This window comes from Pelodiscus sinensis, chromosome 29 (genome assembly GCF_052426305.1).
Source record: "Pelodiscus sinensis isolate ZL-2025 chromosome 29, ASM5242630v1, whole genome shotgun sequence".
Taxonomy (NCBI): Eukaryota; Metazoa; Chordata; order Testudines; family Trionychidae; genus Pelodiscus; species Pelodiscus sinensis.
Window position 1 is genome coordinate 9,516,841 of NC_143080.1, and position 14,297 is coordinate 9,531,137.

The following is a 14,297-nucleotide window of genomic DNA, read 5'->3' on the forward strand; positions in this document are numbered from 1 at the left end:
TGGGGTGACAAAGCTCCACCTCCCTGTACCAGGACGCGTCACCGCTTCTTACGCATTGCGCTGGGTTTTAGATCATTTTGATGCATCGTAGGTGCCGCTGTTCCTGGCGTTTGCCTCAGCAACGTCCTGCCGTTACACCCCGTTACTGAACGAAATGAAAACCGTCTCTCCTGGCTCGTTCTGGCCTCTGGCCAACGTGCCTTTTACAGTCTCCCTCCCACTGCTGCTTCCAGCGCAGGTGTTTTACAGCCCTGGCAATTTAGTGGGATGCTTCATTTTTACAACCTTTTAAATGCGGCCGCCTCTGGAGTCGTGAGCGCCGGAGCCTTGAAGAGGCAGCAGCGGTCAGGCAGTTCCCACGGGGTCTAAGACAAGCACATCCAACCCATTTCTTTCCCCGGGGGGGTCACGCTTGGAGTCCGTTCTTGGCCTTGTGGTTGAGACCATCGGCGTTAAGGTCAGCCAGGTAATGGCCCAAATTAGGACATTTGGCCGAAAGCGCGAAGGCAGCCAGTGAAAGGCCTGGAGCATCCAAGCTGGGAATTTTCTGTTGGGTGTTTAATCCCGTTAGGCGCTAGCCTTAAAGCCAGCTCGGAGTACAGAGCCCAAATCTCCCAAGCCCACTGCTACACAGAGGTGGAAAAGCCACCCTGGGTGTGGAGAAGAGGCCCAGGAGTTTGCAGGGGGTTACGGTACCGCTTTCATGCAGCTGTTTTGTGGTGACAGGCAGGTGGGAAGACAAGGCCTGGGAAAGCGGGGGTCCCTCCCTACCTCAGGGCTAAGTCGTCCGAGTGCTCCCGAAAGCTCATTTTCTCTCTGGATGAAGGGGAGACCAAGCAGACTAGGGGCCTCTGTCATGGTTCCAGGCACCGAGACATTGGCCTGGAGTAACGCTTGCCCCTTGTGGTGGCTGCTCTAATCGCCACCCTCAAAGATTTCTGCCCGGCAAGGCCGTTGTGAAGAGCTGGGGCTGAAGAATTACTGAGGTCCAGCTGCATTTTGTTTCTGCTGAAAGGGAATTGACCTTGACAATGGCCTCCAGGGCCCAGTCCTGGAGCCGTAAGCGCTGTGCGCTGAGCTCCACCGGCCCTGCCCAAGGCAGCTCCTAGGGCAGAGACTTCGGCGCAGGACTCTGAGGCGGGTCCAGAATGGGGTGGAGATAGGGCAGCGCTCAGGGCAACGCAGTCGCAAGGTTGCTCCATCCCTCGACAAACCACAGGCTCAATCCGGGGGAGGTGCCAAAACTGTATTTATTAGCAAAGTGGACACGAAAGCTCCAGAGAAAGAAACGCTCGCAGCCTCGCTGCTCTCACTGGGAGCTCCGCAGTGCGAGAGCAGGCAGCGGACTAGCTCTACAGCGTCTAACCCCGTGGCAAGGCGGCAGTGCTGGGTTCCCACAGGGGAGCTCTGGGATCCCTCGAGGGGGTGGAGCAGGGGCAGAGGGATGTACCTATGGAGCCCCTATGAAAAGGGATGCTCTCCAGGTGAGGGCTGGAAACGTGTCAGGGGGCTGGGGCTGCTTTTCTGCTTGCCATGAGTGTGCTGTGAGTTTTGTGCTTTCCGCCCCTGCCAAGTAAAAGTCGAGTCGGTCTGGGAAGCTACCGGGGCTTTGCAAGAGCTGGATGCGGCCTGGAGCGAAGAGCCTCGAGCCTGGACTTGCTCTAGGGGCTGCGGCCCAGGGACCGGCGGTGAGAGCGATAGAGAGGTGGAAAACTCCACCTTCACTTCTTACTGCCAGCCAGGGTGACTCCTCTCTTCTGCCCGCCCCTGGACTCCCCACCTCCTGCTCCTTCATCCTCCCACGCGCCAATGCCATTGACTCCTCTCCTCCCCCAGCTCACACCTCCGGGACGAACAGACCCGATACAGGCGCGCACAAAGGCCCAGGTGTGCCGGGTGTGATAGACACCGATGTGGCGGTGGTCCCTGCCTCGGTGGGCTTGACCGTCAGGTGGCCTCACAGCCCTGCATCCTCTCTCCTCTTGCAGTCAAGGTCCGTTTTGGTGGCACCAATAAGGGGAGGAAGGCGTGGCGAGGAAGAGGAGGCTGGCTGGCTCCACGGTGGCCATCCAAAAGATCTGGTTTGGGTGCACTCTATAATGTGCAATTTGAATCTACTCTACGTAAGCCTTTGGAGAACACTGATCTCTGAACCCCTCCGCTCTGGACTCGCCTCCCCCGGGGCAGAAGACAACTACAAAATGTACCCCTGAGCCGATAACATTGCCCTCCGCCTCTCACTGAAATCAACGAGACCAGTTCTCAGTCGCGGTTCCTCTTGGCTTGGTTCCGTGCTCGCGCGTCTCTAACTGCCGGGAAGCACTGGGTCGGAGAGGTGTCTCTGAATGTCCAGGTGCTCGGAAGATGCTTCGAGATGCTCGGGGAGGGAAGGGAAGCGAAAGCCCCGGTAGAGTCCCCGGGTGTTTGTCACCCTCTGGTGAGGCTCTGGGGTGGGGAGGTTCTGGGAACGGGGCTCCAGCTGGGAGTAGATTGTCACGGTTTTTTCCGAGGCTGCCGTCGGGTGTACCCCACTCGGCAAGGAGTCCCTGGATTTCAGCTGGAACTTTTCGATCTCTGCATAGCTTGGGCTCTGGCGGAGACGGGGAAGAAAAGGAGGAGTAAGGGCGTGTTAGTGGGACCAGCCAGGGTTTTGTGGTGAAGGGCCCAGAGAGAGAGAAACCCACTGAGTAGGCGGCACCAGCCTATACAGTGGGGGAGCTTCTTGCCTTTTCCTGGGGTTCACCTCGGAGCAGAAGAGCCCTGCCTCATTACTGGGGAACCCCTTCTGGCTGGTGGGCACTAGGTCCCCTCCAGACACTCCCACTGCTCAAATCCTGCTGCCCTAGTGATGGGGTAAAGTCCATGGGGGAGCCATGTCTCGGCGGGTCCCCAGGGCCTGGTCTGCGCTAGAGACTCAAGTTTCTTGAGCAGGGTAGTTGAGCCGACCTGAGTGTCGGGGGGGGGGAGGGAGCCACGCTCGCTACCGCTGACATGGCTGCCACTCGCAGGGACGACGATCGCCCACACTGACGGGAGACTCTCTCCCATCGGGATGGGCCAGCAGTGCTCCCGCTGGGGGACCCTACAGACCCCATGTTACTGCTTGGCTTAGACTCGAAGCAGCCGAAGCCGAGCTTCACCCCCTGGGGCCAAACCCTGCCCTGGGCCCACCTGGGCTCAGATCACAGGCCCTCTGGGTGGTGGGGCTCAGGCTTTGGTTTCAGCCCCCCTGCCTGGGGCAGCAAGGCTGGGGCGGGCTCAGGCTTCGGCCTCCCCTCCTAGGGTCGTGCAGAAGGGAGCGCAGGGCAAGGATGCCCAAGAAGCCTCCACTGAAGCCCTGCAGTGGCGCCATTCTCCAGTGTGGACAAGGCCATGTGGCATCAGCTCCCCCGGCGATGGGGGGCCAGGCTAGGACGGGTCAGCTGATCCATGCTCTTGGACAGGCACCGCCACACTTTTCCTCCAGCACCCCAAAAGAATGGCTTGGGAGACTGGGTGTTCTCTGCCCAGGCCTCTGCTGGGCTTCATCCCCTCTCCAGCCCCGAGTGTGTGACCTGAGGCGCAACGCGTTTCGAGACGGCTCTGGGTTAATCCAGGCTAAGGACGTTCAATACAGGCACTTCCGCATTCCTCCTTTGAAATGTACAAGAGCCACCACTGGGGCTCTTGTAGATTCCAAAGGAGGAAGGCGGAACACTGCAGCCCGGGCCGGTGGGACGTCCCGCTGACTCCAGGCTGCAGGTGGGTGCATGTTTTGAAATGTACAAGACTCCCCATTGGGGGCTCTTGCGCATTTCAAAGCCTCAGCGCAGCATGGAGCCTGGGGTCAGCGGGGGACTGACTGGGTGCAGCACTGCCCCTTTGCAGTACCCCTTTCCCCCCCTTTCCTGCCTCTATCTGATAGAGGCATTAAGGGGGGGAATCGACTAGTCCTTAACATCCTAAGTCCAGGCCCGCACTGCCAAAGAGAGGAGCAAGGGGCCCACACCGACCCCCCCCTGCAGCGAGAGGCTCCAGGGAAAGTGGGAACCAATGTTCCCTCTAATCTTTCCATCCATGTGTGGAATGCATTTTTTACATGCACCGAGGCATGGGTGAATGTGCACCACCCCCAGCAACAAAAAACCTAGCCGTGGCACTCTGCTCATCAGCGGGGCATCCTTTGGATTTCTCAACACTGGGAGAGGGGGACATCTCCTGGCTTTCTCCATCTCCCACCCTGGTGGGGGGAGTTGCCCTCCCTCCTGGCCAGACCCTTCTCCACACAGTGAGGGGAAGGGTGAAGGGAGCAGCCCCTGTCCTGGACCCTCAGCCCGGACCTCTCTGCCCCCAGAAGGAAGACACAGCCTCAGAGAGCCGAGACTCCGTCCTTCGTCCCAGGCTCTCTCATGCAGCGACCTCCCGGGACACCCCGGCCTGCTGCTCTGCAGGAGGAAGCTGCTGAGACAGCCCCATCTCCCCCAAAGTCCTCTCAGCCCCCGCCTCAAGACTGGGAAACGCTGGGACTGGAGCTGCCAGGTGGCTGGAAGCAGAGGGACATGATCTCAGTCCCCAGGGTCCGCGATTTACCTGCCCGGGAGGGGTCAGGTCCTCCTCTTGCAGCAGGGAGCACGGCGGAGCAGGCTCCATGCCCCGGGGGCCCAGGCTGTACATGGCCAGGCTGTGGGAGGAGGGCGAGATGGGGCTGTACGCCGGCGGCACCTGGGACAGCTGGCGCTGCAGGAGCTGCAGGATTATGTTAATGTCCGAGGACATCCTGGACTCCAGCCTGTGGACAGATCAGCCAGGGTTAGCACGACACGTCCCGGGAACACGAAGCATTGAGACCCCAGCCAGACCAAGCTGTGCGGCCGCTGAGGGTGGCGCAGGAGCCAGCAAACTCAGGGAATGGCCGGAGCGCGGGGGAAGGGGTTCAGCAAAGCGCCATCGCTGGCCGTTGGATTGTCCAGGGTCACTGCAGCTCCTCCCAGCTCAGGCTGGTGAGGGTAGGAGCAGACAGCCGGCTCCATCAACCGAGAGAAGCTGCTGCTGTCCCCCCAGCCGCCCTGGCAGAACCATCCCAGGAGAAAAAGCTTTTCCCCAAGCAGCCGGGCCAAGTCGTTCTCTTCTAAGGCAGGAGCCTGGTTTGTCGTGTGCGTGGGCCACGGGAACACCCTGCGTTAGGCTCCGGCGTTAACCAAGAGTCTCGGAAGGGAGAGAAACTCAGATCTGGGATCCCGCAGGGCAGACGAGCTGGCTAGTGAAGGTTTTCTCCCATGGCCCTTGGAGGCGGTGGCTGCTGGCCACTGCCAGAGCCAGGACTCCGGGCTCGGTGGGTCTTCGGGCTGATTGGCTCCAGCCTGGCAATTCCCACCTCTGTGGATTTACACCCTTGTATGACCAGCAATTAGAGGCAAGTCGAGCTGCGCTCAGGACCCATGGTGCAGCCCCACAGTCAAAGACAGCCCATGCCCCCAATCAGCACAGACTGAGGGAAAGGTGGGAGGGGAAACAGAGGCAGGTGAAGGAACTGCCTCGGGTCAGTGGCAGAACAGAGGACAGAACCCAGCTGTGCTGGCCCCAAGCTCCCGACATACTGCTGCTGCCGCAAGAGCCGAGTCCTAACCAAGAAACCGACCTCCCAGGAGTCCTGGGGAAGGCTGGCTGTGGATTTGACCCTGAGCTTTGGGGCTGGCCCTGTCTCCACATGGGCCTGGCAGGACGCAGTTCTGGGCCCCCTCGCTGGATGCAATTGGATGAGAATGTTTGTCCCTATCCCAACCCAATGGGAATTTTATGTAGAAAAGTGAACTGCAACCTTAACAGCGCCCCTTGCTCACGGCCACTAGGGGGCGCACCATGCCTGGCCAGCACAGCACCCCGTAGTAATGAAGCCAGTGGGAAAAAGGCTGCAACCCTTAAGTGAGACACCTACATCTGCACGGACGCGCCTTGAGCGAAGCGGCCTGAGTCCTAGAGCAGCCCCAACGCCCGCGGCACTGAACGGGGTGCAGGCAGCCTCTGACAATCGCGTCTGCATGGAGGCGTGTGGCCCGGCGCTGTGCCCATGCCAGCCGCACGACTGCAGAGGTCTGGCCTCCTTTTCCTTCTCGTTCCAATGCCGCCCCCTTCCTATGTCCCTGGTGACTCTCGCCAGTGACCAGCCTGGCAACAGTTCACCTGCCCGGGATGGTGGAACAGCCCAAGGCAAATGCTCAGGTTCCTGCCCCGGGACTGAATTTGGGGGAGCCCTTGTAACTTGATCCAGGCTGGGCCCGGCTGAGGAAATACTCAAGTAGCTGCTCCCAGATGTCACCACTAAGCCCCGTGGGGCGGGATCGCCGACGTCCAGACTAAAAAATTGCGTGGGGAGATGTGGGGGGGCTCGGGGCAGGAAGTGGGGGTGAAGGAGTCAGGGCTGGGGGTGTGGATGTCAGGGGGTGCAAAAGTCAGGGCAGGAGGTTGGGGGGCAGGGTGCTCCAGGCTGGGAGTGCAGCCATCATGTTGCCTGAGCACCAGAGCTAAACTCAGGCTAATTATTCCAAAGGTCTTTGATAGTTGGTCTGTGGAGAATCCAGTAGACGTGAGTCTCTCTCCAGGTGGTAGCACCTCTCTAAAGGCCTCACAGCCTGAGTGAATTTGTCTAATTACCCGCACGGTCACAATTCCTGGAAGGCTGAGGTCTCCCTGCCCCATGGAATTTCATACACATTGGGTGTGTCTAAACTAATGGCTCCATCGATGGACCCATGTAGATTAGGCTGATTAGCAGAGGGAAATGAAGCCGTGATTTAAATAATCGCGGCTTCATTTAAATTTAAATGGCTGCCGCGCTGAGCCAACAAACAACTGATCAGCTGTTTGTCGGTTCAGCGCGCTAGTCTGGACGCTCCCGTGCCGACCTGAAAGCCCTTTATCGACCTCCCCGTTATGCCTCGTAGGATGAGGTTTACTGGGGAGGTCGATAAAGGGCTTTCATGTCGACAGGGGGCATCCAGACTGCCCCAATCTGCCGACAAACAGCTGATCGGCAGAGCGGGGCAGCCATTTCAATTTAAATGAAGCCGCGATTATTTAAATCATGGCTTCATTTCCCTTTGCTGAACAAACAAATCTACATGGCTCTGTCGACGGAGCCATGTAGTTTAGACGTACCCTTTCTGTCCCACAATGATACATAAACTTAATGCAGTAAGATCTCCCAAACATCACTAGTCACTTTGGAAAAAATAAGGCCACAAGATCTTGTTGGGAGCAAGACATGAGAAGTCATTCTTTCGCTCAACTCTGCACTGATTAGGCCTCAGTTGGAGTACCGTGTCCAGTCCTGGGCACCACATTTCAAGGAAGATGCGGAGACATTGGAGAAGAGCAACATGAATGACTAAAGGTCTAGAGAACATGAGCTCTGAGGGAAGGCTGAAAGAATTGGGCTTGTTTCGTTTGGAAAGGAGAAGACTGAGAGGGGACGTGATAGCAGTTTTCAGGTATCTAAAAGGGTGTCACAAGGAGGAGGGGGAAAACTTGTTCTCCTTGGCCTTTGAGGATAGGACCAGAAGCAATGGGCTTAAACTGCAGCAAGGGAGGGTTAGGTTGGACATTAGGAAAAACTTGCTGTCAGGGTGGTTAAACACTGGAATAAGTTGTCTAGGGAGGTTGTGGAGTCTCCATCTCAGGAGATATTTAAGAGCAGGTCAGACAGACATCAGGGATGGTCCAGACGGTGCTTGGTCCTGCCGTGAGGGCAGGGGACTGGACCTGATGACCTCTCGAGGTCCCTTCCGGTTCTAGAGCTGCTAAGCTGATGCGTCCCATTCGTGGGCTGCCCCCCAGACTTGCCATAGTCGCAAGGGCCAGCACGGGGTGCCGGTGTCACGCCACAGAGCCGGGGCCAGCGGGCGGTGGGGCTCTCAAAGAGGAGGGGCGGTGCCCCGAACCATGCAAGCACCCACCTGCTGAGCTGAGCCTGCAGGAGCTCCAGCCTGGATTCTAGGGGCCCCGGCGTGCAGGCCGGGGGGCAGTGGACCAGGGATGCGTGCTGCAGGGGTGCGGGGTGGGCATGTGGCTGTCGGTCCTCCCAGAAGGCGAACATGTTCGGAACATCCACGGGGGCGGCTGCAGAGAGGAGAGATCACAGTGGTGGTTGGAGCAGACCTGCTATGCCCCCCCAACCTCCCCCAGGAATTCCTGGTCAGCGGCCCCCACCCTGCTGCGACCCCTCCTCCACCCTCCGCCACGCTCACACCCTACCTGGCGTGGCCTGTCAGCAGGAGGCCTGCACCCCTGGCTGGCCCAGGCACTCCCTGCAGCCCCAAGGGGACACAGAATCCAACAGCGGAGGCTGCTCGTGCTCTGTGGGGGGCCAGGCAGGCTGCTATGGGGCGAGCGCAAGGGGCAATGGCAAAGCCGAGTGGGAGGAGGGGGGAGCAGCTGGGGTCGCTGTGGGGCTGGGATGTGAATTACCCCAGTGTCAGTGCAGTCCCATGGCCTCCCCCCCCAGAACCAGTGCTCGTCTCCTGCCCCGCTCCCGCACTGTGGCAGGGCGAGAGGGACGCTCACAGCCTCTCTGGGGCAGGGGCAGTGTGACGCCACCAGGACACAGCCAGGGGAACAAACCTCTCCCCCAGGAGGCCCCTGGAGCCCCCAGGCTGGGGAGAGCTTAAACCAGGGGTGGGGAAGCTTTTTTGGGTCGGGGGCCACTGACCCACAGAAAAAAACCAACAAAACCCAAACCCTCACTGACTGCCCCTGACTGAGGAGAGACGCTCCTCACATCCCCTTTGCAGAGCCCCCAGGCTGGTAGATTTTGTGTGCCCCATGAAGGGCTAGCGGGGGGCTGGTGCACCAGGGCGGGCTCCCCAATGTGTGGGGAAAGGGGAACCCCAAGCCTCAGGGGCCAGACCCAGTTAAGTGGCCCCCAGGCCTTGGGTCCCCCACCCCTGGCTTAGACTGAGGTTTGTGTTGAGACGAGGGCTGTCCAGCGAATACAAAACGTAATCGCGATTAATTGCGTGCGCTGCCGCTTTGAAACGCTCCAAGGGGCAGCGCCGCGGGAGCCCGGGATCAGCTGGAGTCCCCCGACCCCGGCTCCGTGCAGCGCAGCCCCTTGGAAAGGCCGCCGCAGCGTTTCAAAGAGACAGCGCAACAGCGGGGCGCTCCAGCTGACCCTGGGCTCCTAATGCGTTGCCCCGTCGAGGCACCAGGCAGCGCAGCATTAGCGAATGAAGGCGTTAATCCCGCCTTGAGTGAATCGCGGGCGTTCCCACACATCAACTGAGAGCCCTCGCGGAGACTCTCTCACTCTCTGGGCTCCCCCCAGAGCTGGCTCCCTTCCCACTGGACCCCGCTAGACCCCGCTACCGGCGTAGGCCTGGCTGTCGCCCGCCGCCTGCTTGCTGCCGTCGGCGCCACCGGCCACCAGGCTGAGCACGGCCGGGGCAAAGTCGTCCTTTTCGGCGGCGGAGCAGGACTCGGCCAGGGTGGGGCTGGGGGGCTTGGCCTCCTCATCGCTGGTCTGCGAGCAGGGCGTGGTGCTGCTGCAGAGGTCGTCCCACTGGTCCTTGCCGAGGGGGCCCGGCAGGTTGGTGAGCTCCGAGTAGGTGTGGTATTGCTCCGCGTCCGAGATGCCCGTGTCCAGCCCGTCCGGGTCTGTGGGGCGCAGGCAGGTTAGTGCGGAGACGCCAGGGCAGCGCCGTCAGGCCCCACCCCCACCGGGATGCCCATGGAGGGAGGAAAGGGCTGGCGGGCACCTGCCTTGTGAGGGCTGGATCGTGCCCCGCGTGAGAGGCCGGCTGGTGCCCCACGGAGGGGGGCTAGGCCAGCCAGGTCCATGCCTTCGGATGGGCACGTCATGGTCCAGCCAGAGCCCTGCTGTACCCCCTGGGCAGTGCCACAGGCCCTGCTGCTCTCCCGAGGCACCGCCGAGGCTCTCAAGCCCACCCACCCGTTCTCCTGATGCAGGAGGAGAAGGGTGCTGCCTCAGGGCGCCCAGCTGGCAGGACCCTGCCCTGGCAGAGCACAGGCCGGTTACCTCCCCCCAGCACAGTCCCCCACAAACTCCAGATACCCAGCCACCGAGACCCAGCCACACGGGCCTGCCCAGGCCTTGGTAGGAGAGTCTGTGGGGGCAGGGGCGGAGGGGAGACTGTTGCTGTCTGAGGCAGGGGCCCAGCCACGAACGGTGGCTTCTGTAGTGGAGGCACCACAGTGGCGGGAGGTGGGGCGGGGAGAGGGGGATGGGAGGAAGCAGACGAGGGCAGAGCCGGGGAGCTGGGGCAGACGGTGGTTCCCACCCTCGGCAGCCGGCACAGACGGCTGCAGCTCCAAGGGCAGGAGACAGCTCGGAGCCTCCCCTCAGCCCAGCCAGGGGCAGCAATGCGGATGTCAGAGCTGGGCACGGCCAGGCCCGCAGAGTTACGGGGGGAGACAAGGCAAAGGGAAGGAGGCGACCGAGCCCGGCCGGTCCCCACTCACCAGGCTTGGGGGGCCGGCAGAGGGAATGCTTGCGGCGGCGCACGCGGCGGTAGGTGCAGTCGTACTCCTCGCTGAGCGGCGAGCGGGGGATGCTGTCTGCCTGAGAGAGAAGAGGGCACCGCGCGCGGGAGGGGACTGTTAGTGCAACGCAAAGAAACCTTGGCCCGAGCGTCAGCCGGAGCCCAGCGTGCCCCTGGGGCGTCTCTGCAGGGCAGGACAGCCCACGCCCAGCTCCCTGTCCCCTCCCAGCCAGGGGCTCCAAGCCCTCAGACACTGAACTGGGCCCTCCAGAGACCCTGAGGCTGTGCGCACTGGGGCTGGGGGTGGCACAGTGTGAAGGGGGGGCTAGGGTGCCTAGGACACTCGCGGAGTTGAGGGGCTTCCTCACACACCCATCAGCCAGTGTCTCTGGGAAAAGAAAACAACAAAAGGGGGTAGCCAATCAGATCGCTGGGCAGGATTTAGTGATAACGTTTAAGGGGGAAAACAATTATTCCAGAGCCTTCAGCCAATCACAGCCTTGATTATTCATGAAAGCGGGACGTCTCTGAATAAGCTTGTTTGTGATTGGCTAAAGGCTCTGGACTCCGTTTTTTCCTTTGGCAATTTGACCAGCTGTGCAATGCGCTGAAGCCAATTGAGGTTAAGCTAGGGTTGCCAGGTGTCCGGTTTTCGCCCGGAGAGTGTGCTTTTCACTGCCTCTGTCCAGTAAAAAAACCCAGAAAATATCAGACATGTAAAATGTCCGGTGTTTTTTGTTTTCCAGTGGGGATGGTCTTTCCCTGCCACGCCTTAAAAGCACAGAGTGACCTTTTTTTTTTTTTTTTGCTCACCCAATTTTTTCCTGCTATGTTCGGTATTTTAAAGTATCCGGCAACCCCAGGTTAAGCCTGTGGTTAAAAGTTCAGAGAACTCTTCTGGATTGGTGACAAAGTCATGACATTTACATGGTGATGTCATTGCATCACCATGGCAATGACATCCATATGGCACAGTCTCTTTCATCACAGGGTTGCAACAATGTGACCCAAGTCACATCAGGGCAGGACAGACCTTCCCTGCACATGGCAAGAATGTGGCACGTTGTGACAAGGAAGCCAGGTCCTCCCTCAAGTGTTTTGTCAGTCACAATGACCTGATGTCAGGCTGAAACAACACCATCGCATTCCATCACAATGTAAAGCAAAGCTTTCCCATGGCGAGAATGGCATCATGTCAAAACCTGGGACAACAGCCCCATGTCGCCATCACAACACTGCCACCTGGACATGGGGTTGCATGGAGCCAAGCCATCATGCCATCACTCTGTCCTGACACAACAGGGTCTGGTCACAGCACGCAGGCATCTTCTTACACCTGTACATGCCCCCAGGCTGTGCGCTGTCATGTCTCCCAAATTCCCTCCCATCACAACGTCAGGCTGGCACAGCACCGCAACACGACGACCTTGCATCAGCCTGAAATAACCTCTGAGCTCTGGAAACGGTGCTGAGACCCTGCAAAACGTGGGGCGTTTTGGGGAGGGGGGTGTTAGCTGCAGGACTCAGGAAGCCAAATTTCCAGAATAGCTCCGGGTCAGATTTTCCAGTTCTCAACACTGACAATCTGAGCCAGATTTTCAGGACTTAGCTCCTCACATGCCCCCATGGGTTGGGCTTCTGTGAAAATGTAGGGCCAAAGTCAGGATGGTCACTATCCCTGGGGGAAAAGGGGGGCTGAGCTTTTCTCCAAACCTCTCTCTGGACTCCAAAGCAGTTAGTAGCTCAGACAGCATTGTGAAAGCGTAGCCCTGGGTGCTTAGCGGACCTGTGAGTGACCTGAGTTAGGAGGACAGAGCACTTGTCATTCTATGCTCCCCCGCGCTGTTCCCTCCTGCACCCCCTTCCGCTCCCTGGGGCCGACCAGCAGCCGCTGCCTCTCTTCTCCCACCTACATCTGGGACTCACATCTCGCAGGTTGAAGGTTATCTCCAAGTTGCTCCAGAAGTTGTCGGAAAAGGCCGGGTACATGTCCAGGACCTCCAGGAGGTCCTCCCGCTGGATCTTATGCAGGTCGCAATAAGTCAGTGCCCGGACGTCTGCGTTGGATTTCCCAGGTCGGGCATAAAGGCTGATGGGCTCCCCAAAAATGTCGTTCTTCCCTGCGCAGTGGAGAGAGGCTCATTAGGGGTGTGGGCAGCGGAGCTGTCCCTAGCGGCTCTAGGGCTTTCAAGAGAGCTCTCTGCTAATGTCCTGGCGTGTGTCCCCTCATCTCCTCCTGCTCCCTGCCCTCCTCTGGGTCCTATCCCCTGGCTCACCCTCTGGACGCCTCCTGCTCCCTGCTTAGCCCCTTCCGTCACACCTCCCTTCTGCAGCGCCACCCTGGCCCAAGGCCCCCTGTGCCGACCCCTTTGCTACTTGCACTGGGGCTGATCTTTGCAAGCTCTGTAGCTGCTCTGTAACCTGGGCCTCTTGAGGGCTCTAACACTGAATTAGAAGGATGCCCTCCCTCCCCACCGCTAGGCCTGGCTGCTGAAACTGACCCGCGCTCACTGAGGCCAGGGCTAAGGATGTTAAAGACCAGTCGACTAGTCGACTATCTGATAAGCAAATGCTTATCGGATAATTGAGTCGACTAGTCGCTTCCCCCCCTCCCTTTGCTGCCTCTATTAGATAGAGGCAGCAAAGGGTGGGGAGAGGAGGGAGTACTTCAAAGCGGCAGTGTGCCTGTAAGGGCTCCATGAGGTGCTGCCACTTTGAAATGCTGTGACGGCATTTCCACGGAACGCGGGATCAGCTGGAGATTTCAGAGCATGCAGAGCTCAGGGTTAGCTGGGGAGTCCCACGCTGACTCCGGCTCTGTGCGGCATTTCAAAGCAGCAGTGCTGCATGGAGCCTGGGGTCAGCGCAGGACTCTGAGTCCCCCACTGACCCCAGCTCCACGTGGGCGCTTCCACTTTGAAATGCACAAGAGCCCTTCAAAGCACATGGAGCCCGGAGTCAGCAGGACTTCCCAGTGGCTTGGGCTACATGCGGAGTTCCAACTTCGAAATGCACAAGCGCCCCCACTGGGGCTCCTGTACATTTCAAAGGAGGAATGTGGAAGTGCCTATCGATTAGTCGAATAGTTGATGGAAATTCCATCGACTGGTCAACTAGTCAATTAACCGACATTTAACATCCTTAGTCCGGACATGCGAACCTCACACAATGGTCAAGTTAGATTTCTAGCCTTGCTAGTTCTCTCTGCTACAGCAAGGCTAAACCTATGTGGAGATATGGGGCAGCGTGGGCTGGGAGCGAGGGAGAACCCACAGGAGAATCCCCTTGAGGTTCGTGGCAGCTACGTCCTGCCTTTCCTCTGCCCACAGGGGCCTGGTAGGAGGAAACATTTAATAGAATCATAGAACTGGAAGGGACCTCGAGAGGTCACCCCATCCTCCCGACAGGACCAAGCACCATGTAGACTAGAGCATCCCTGACAGGTGTCTGTCCAACCTGCTCTTAGATATCTCCAGTGATGGAGATTCCACAACCCCTTCTCCCTAGGCAATTTATTCCAGTGTTTAACCACCCTGACAGGAGGAAGTTTTCCCTAATGTCCAACTTAAACATCCTTTGCTGCAATTTAAGCCCATTGCTTCTTGTCCTAACCTCAGAGACCAAGGAGAACAATTTTCCTCCCTCCTTCTTGTGACATTCTTTTAGATACTTAAAAACTTTTCTCATGTCCCCTCTCGATCTTCTCTTTTGTAAACTAAACAAGCCCAATTCTTTCAGTCTTCCCTCATAGCTCATGTTTTCTAGACCTTTCATCATTTTTTGCTGCGCTTCTCTGGACCCTCTCCAATTTCTCCACGTCTTTCT

The 14,297-nt window shown here is 58.9% G+C and overlaps 1 protein-coding gene across 3 annotated transcripts in view; it reads right to left on the minus strand.

Annotated features, from left to right (window-relative positions):
* Nucleotides 1-1,232: 1,232 nt before the first annotated feature.
* The window catches only part of KCNH6 (potassium voltage-gated channel subfamily H member 6), a 122,897-nt gene continuing 109,832 nt past the window's right edge, over nucleotides 1,233-14,297 (minus strand). For all 3 annotated transcript variants that reach the window (XM_075911217.2, XM_075911219.2, XM_075911218.2), the window contains 6 exons: nucleotides 12,399-12,592; nucleotides 10,453-10,552; nucleotides 9,340-9,627; nucleotides 7,932-8,094; nucleotides 4,570-4,768; nucleotides 1,233-2,590 (listed from right to left, as the gene is read on the minus strand). In XM_075911217.2, coding sequence (XP_075767332.2) covers nucleotides 2,306-2,590; nucleotides 4,570-4,768; nucleotides 7,932-8,094; nucleotides 9,340-9,627; nucleotides 10,453-10,552; nucleotides 12,399-12,592 — 1,229 coding nt within the window. In that variant the 3' untranslated portion in view covers nucleotides 1,233-2,305. The remainder of the gene's footprint in view (nucleotides 2,591-4,569; nucleotides 4,769-7,931; nucleotides 8,095-9,339; nucleotides 9,628-10,452; nucleotides 10,553-12,398; nucleotides 12,593-14,297) is intronic.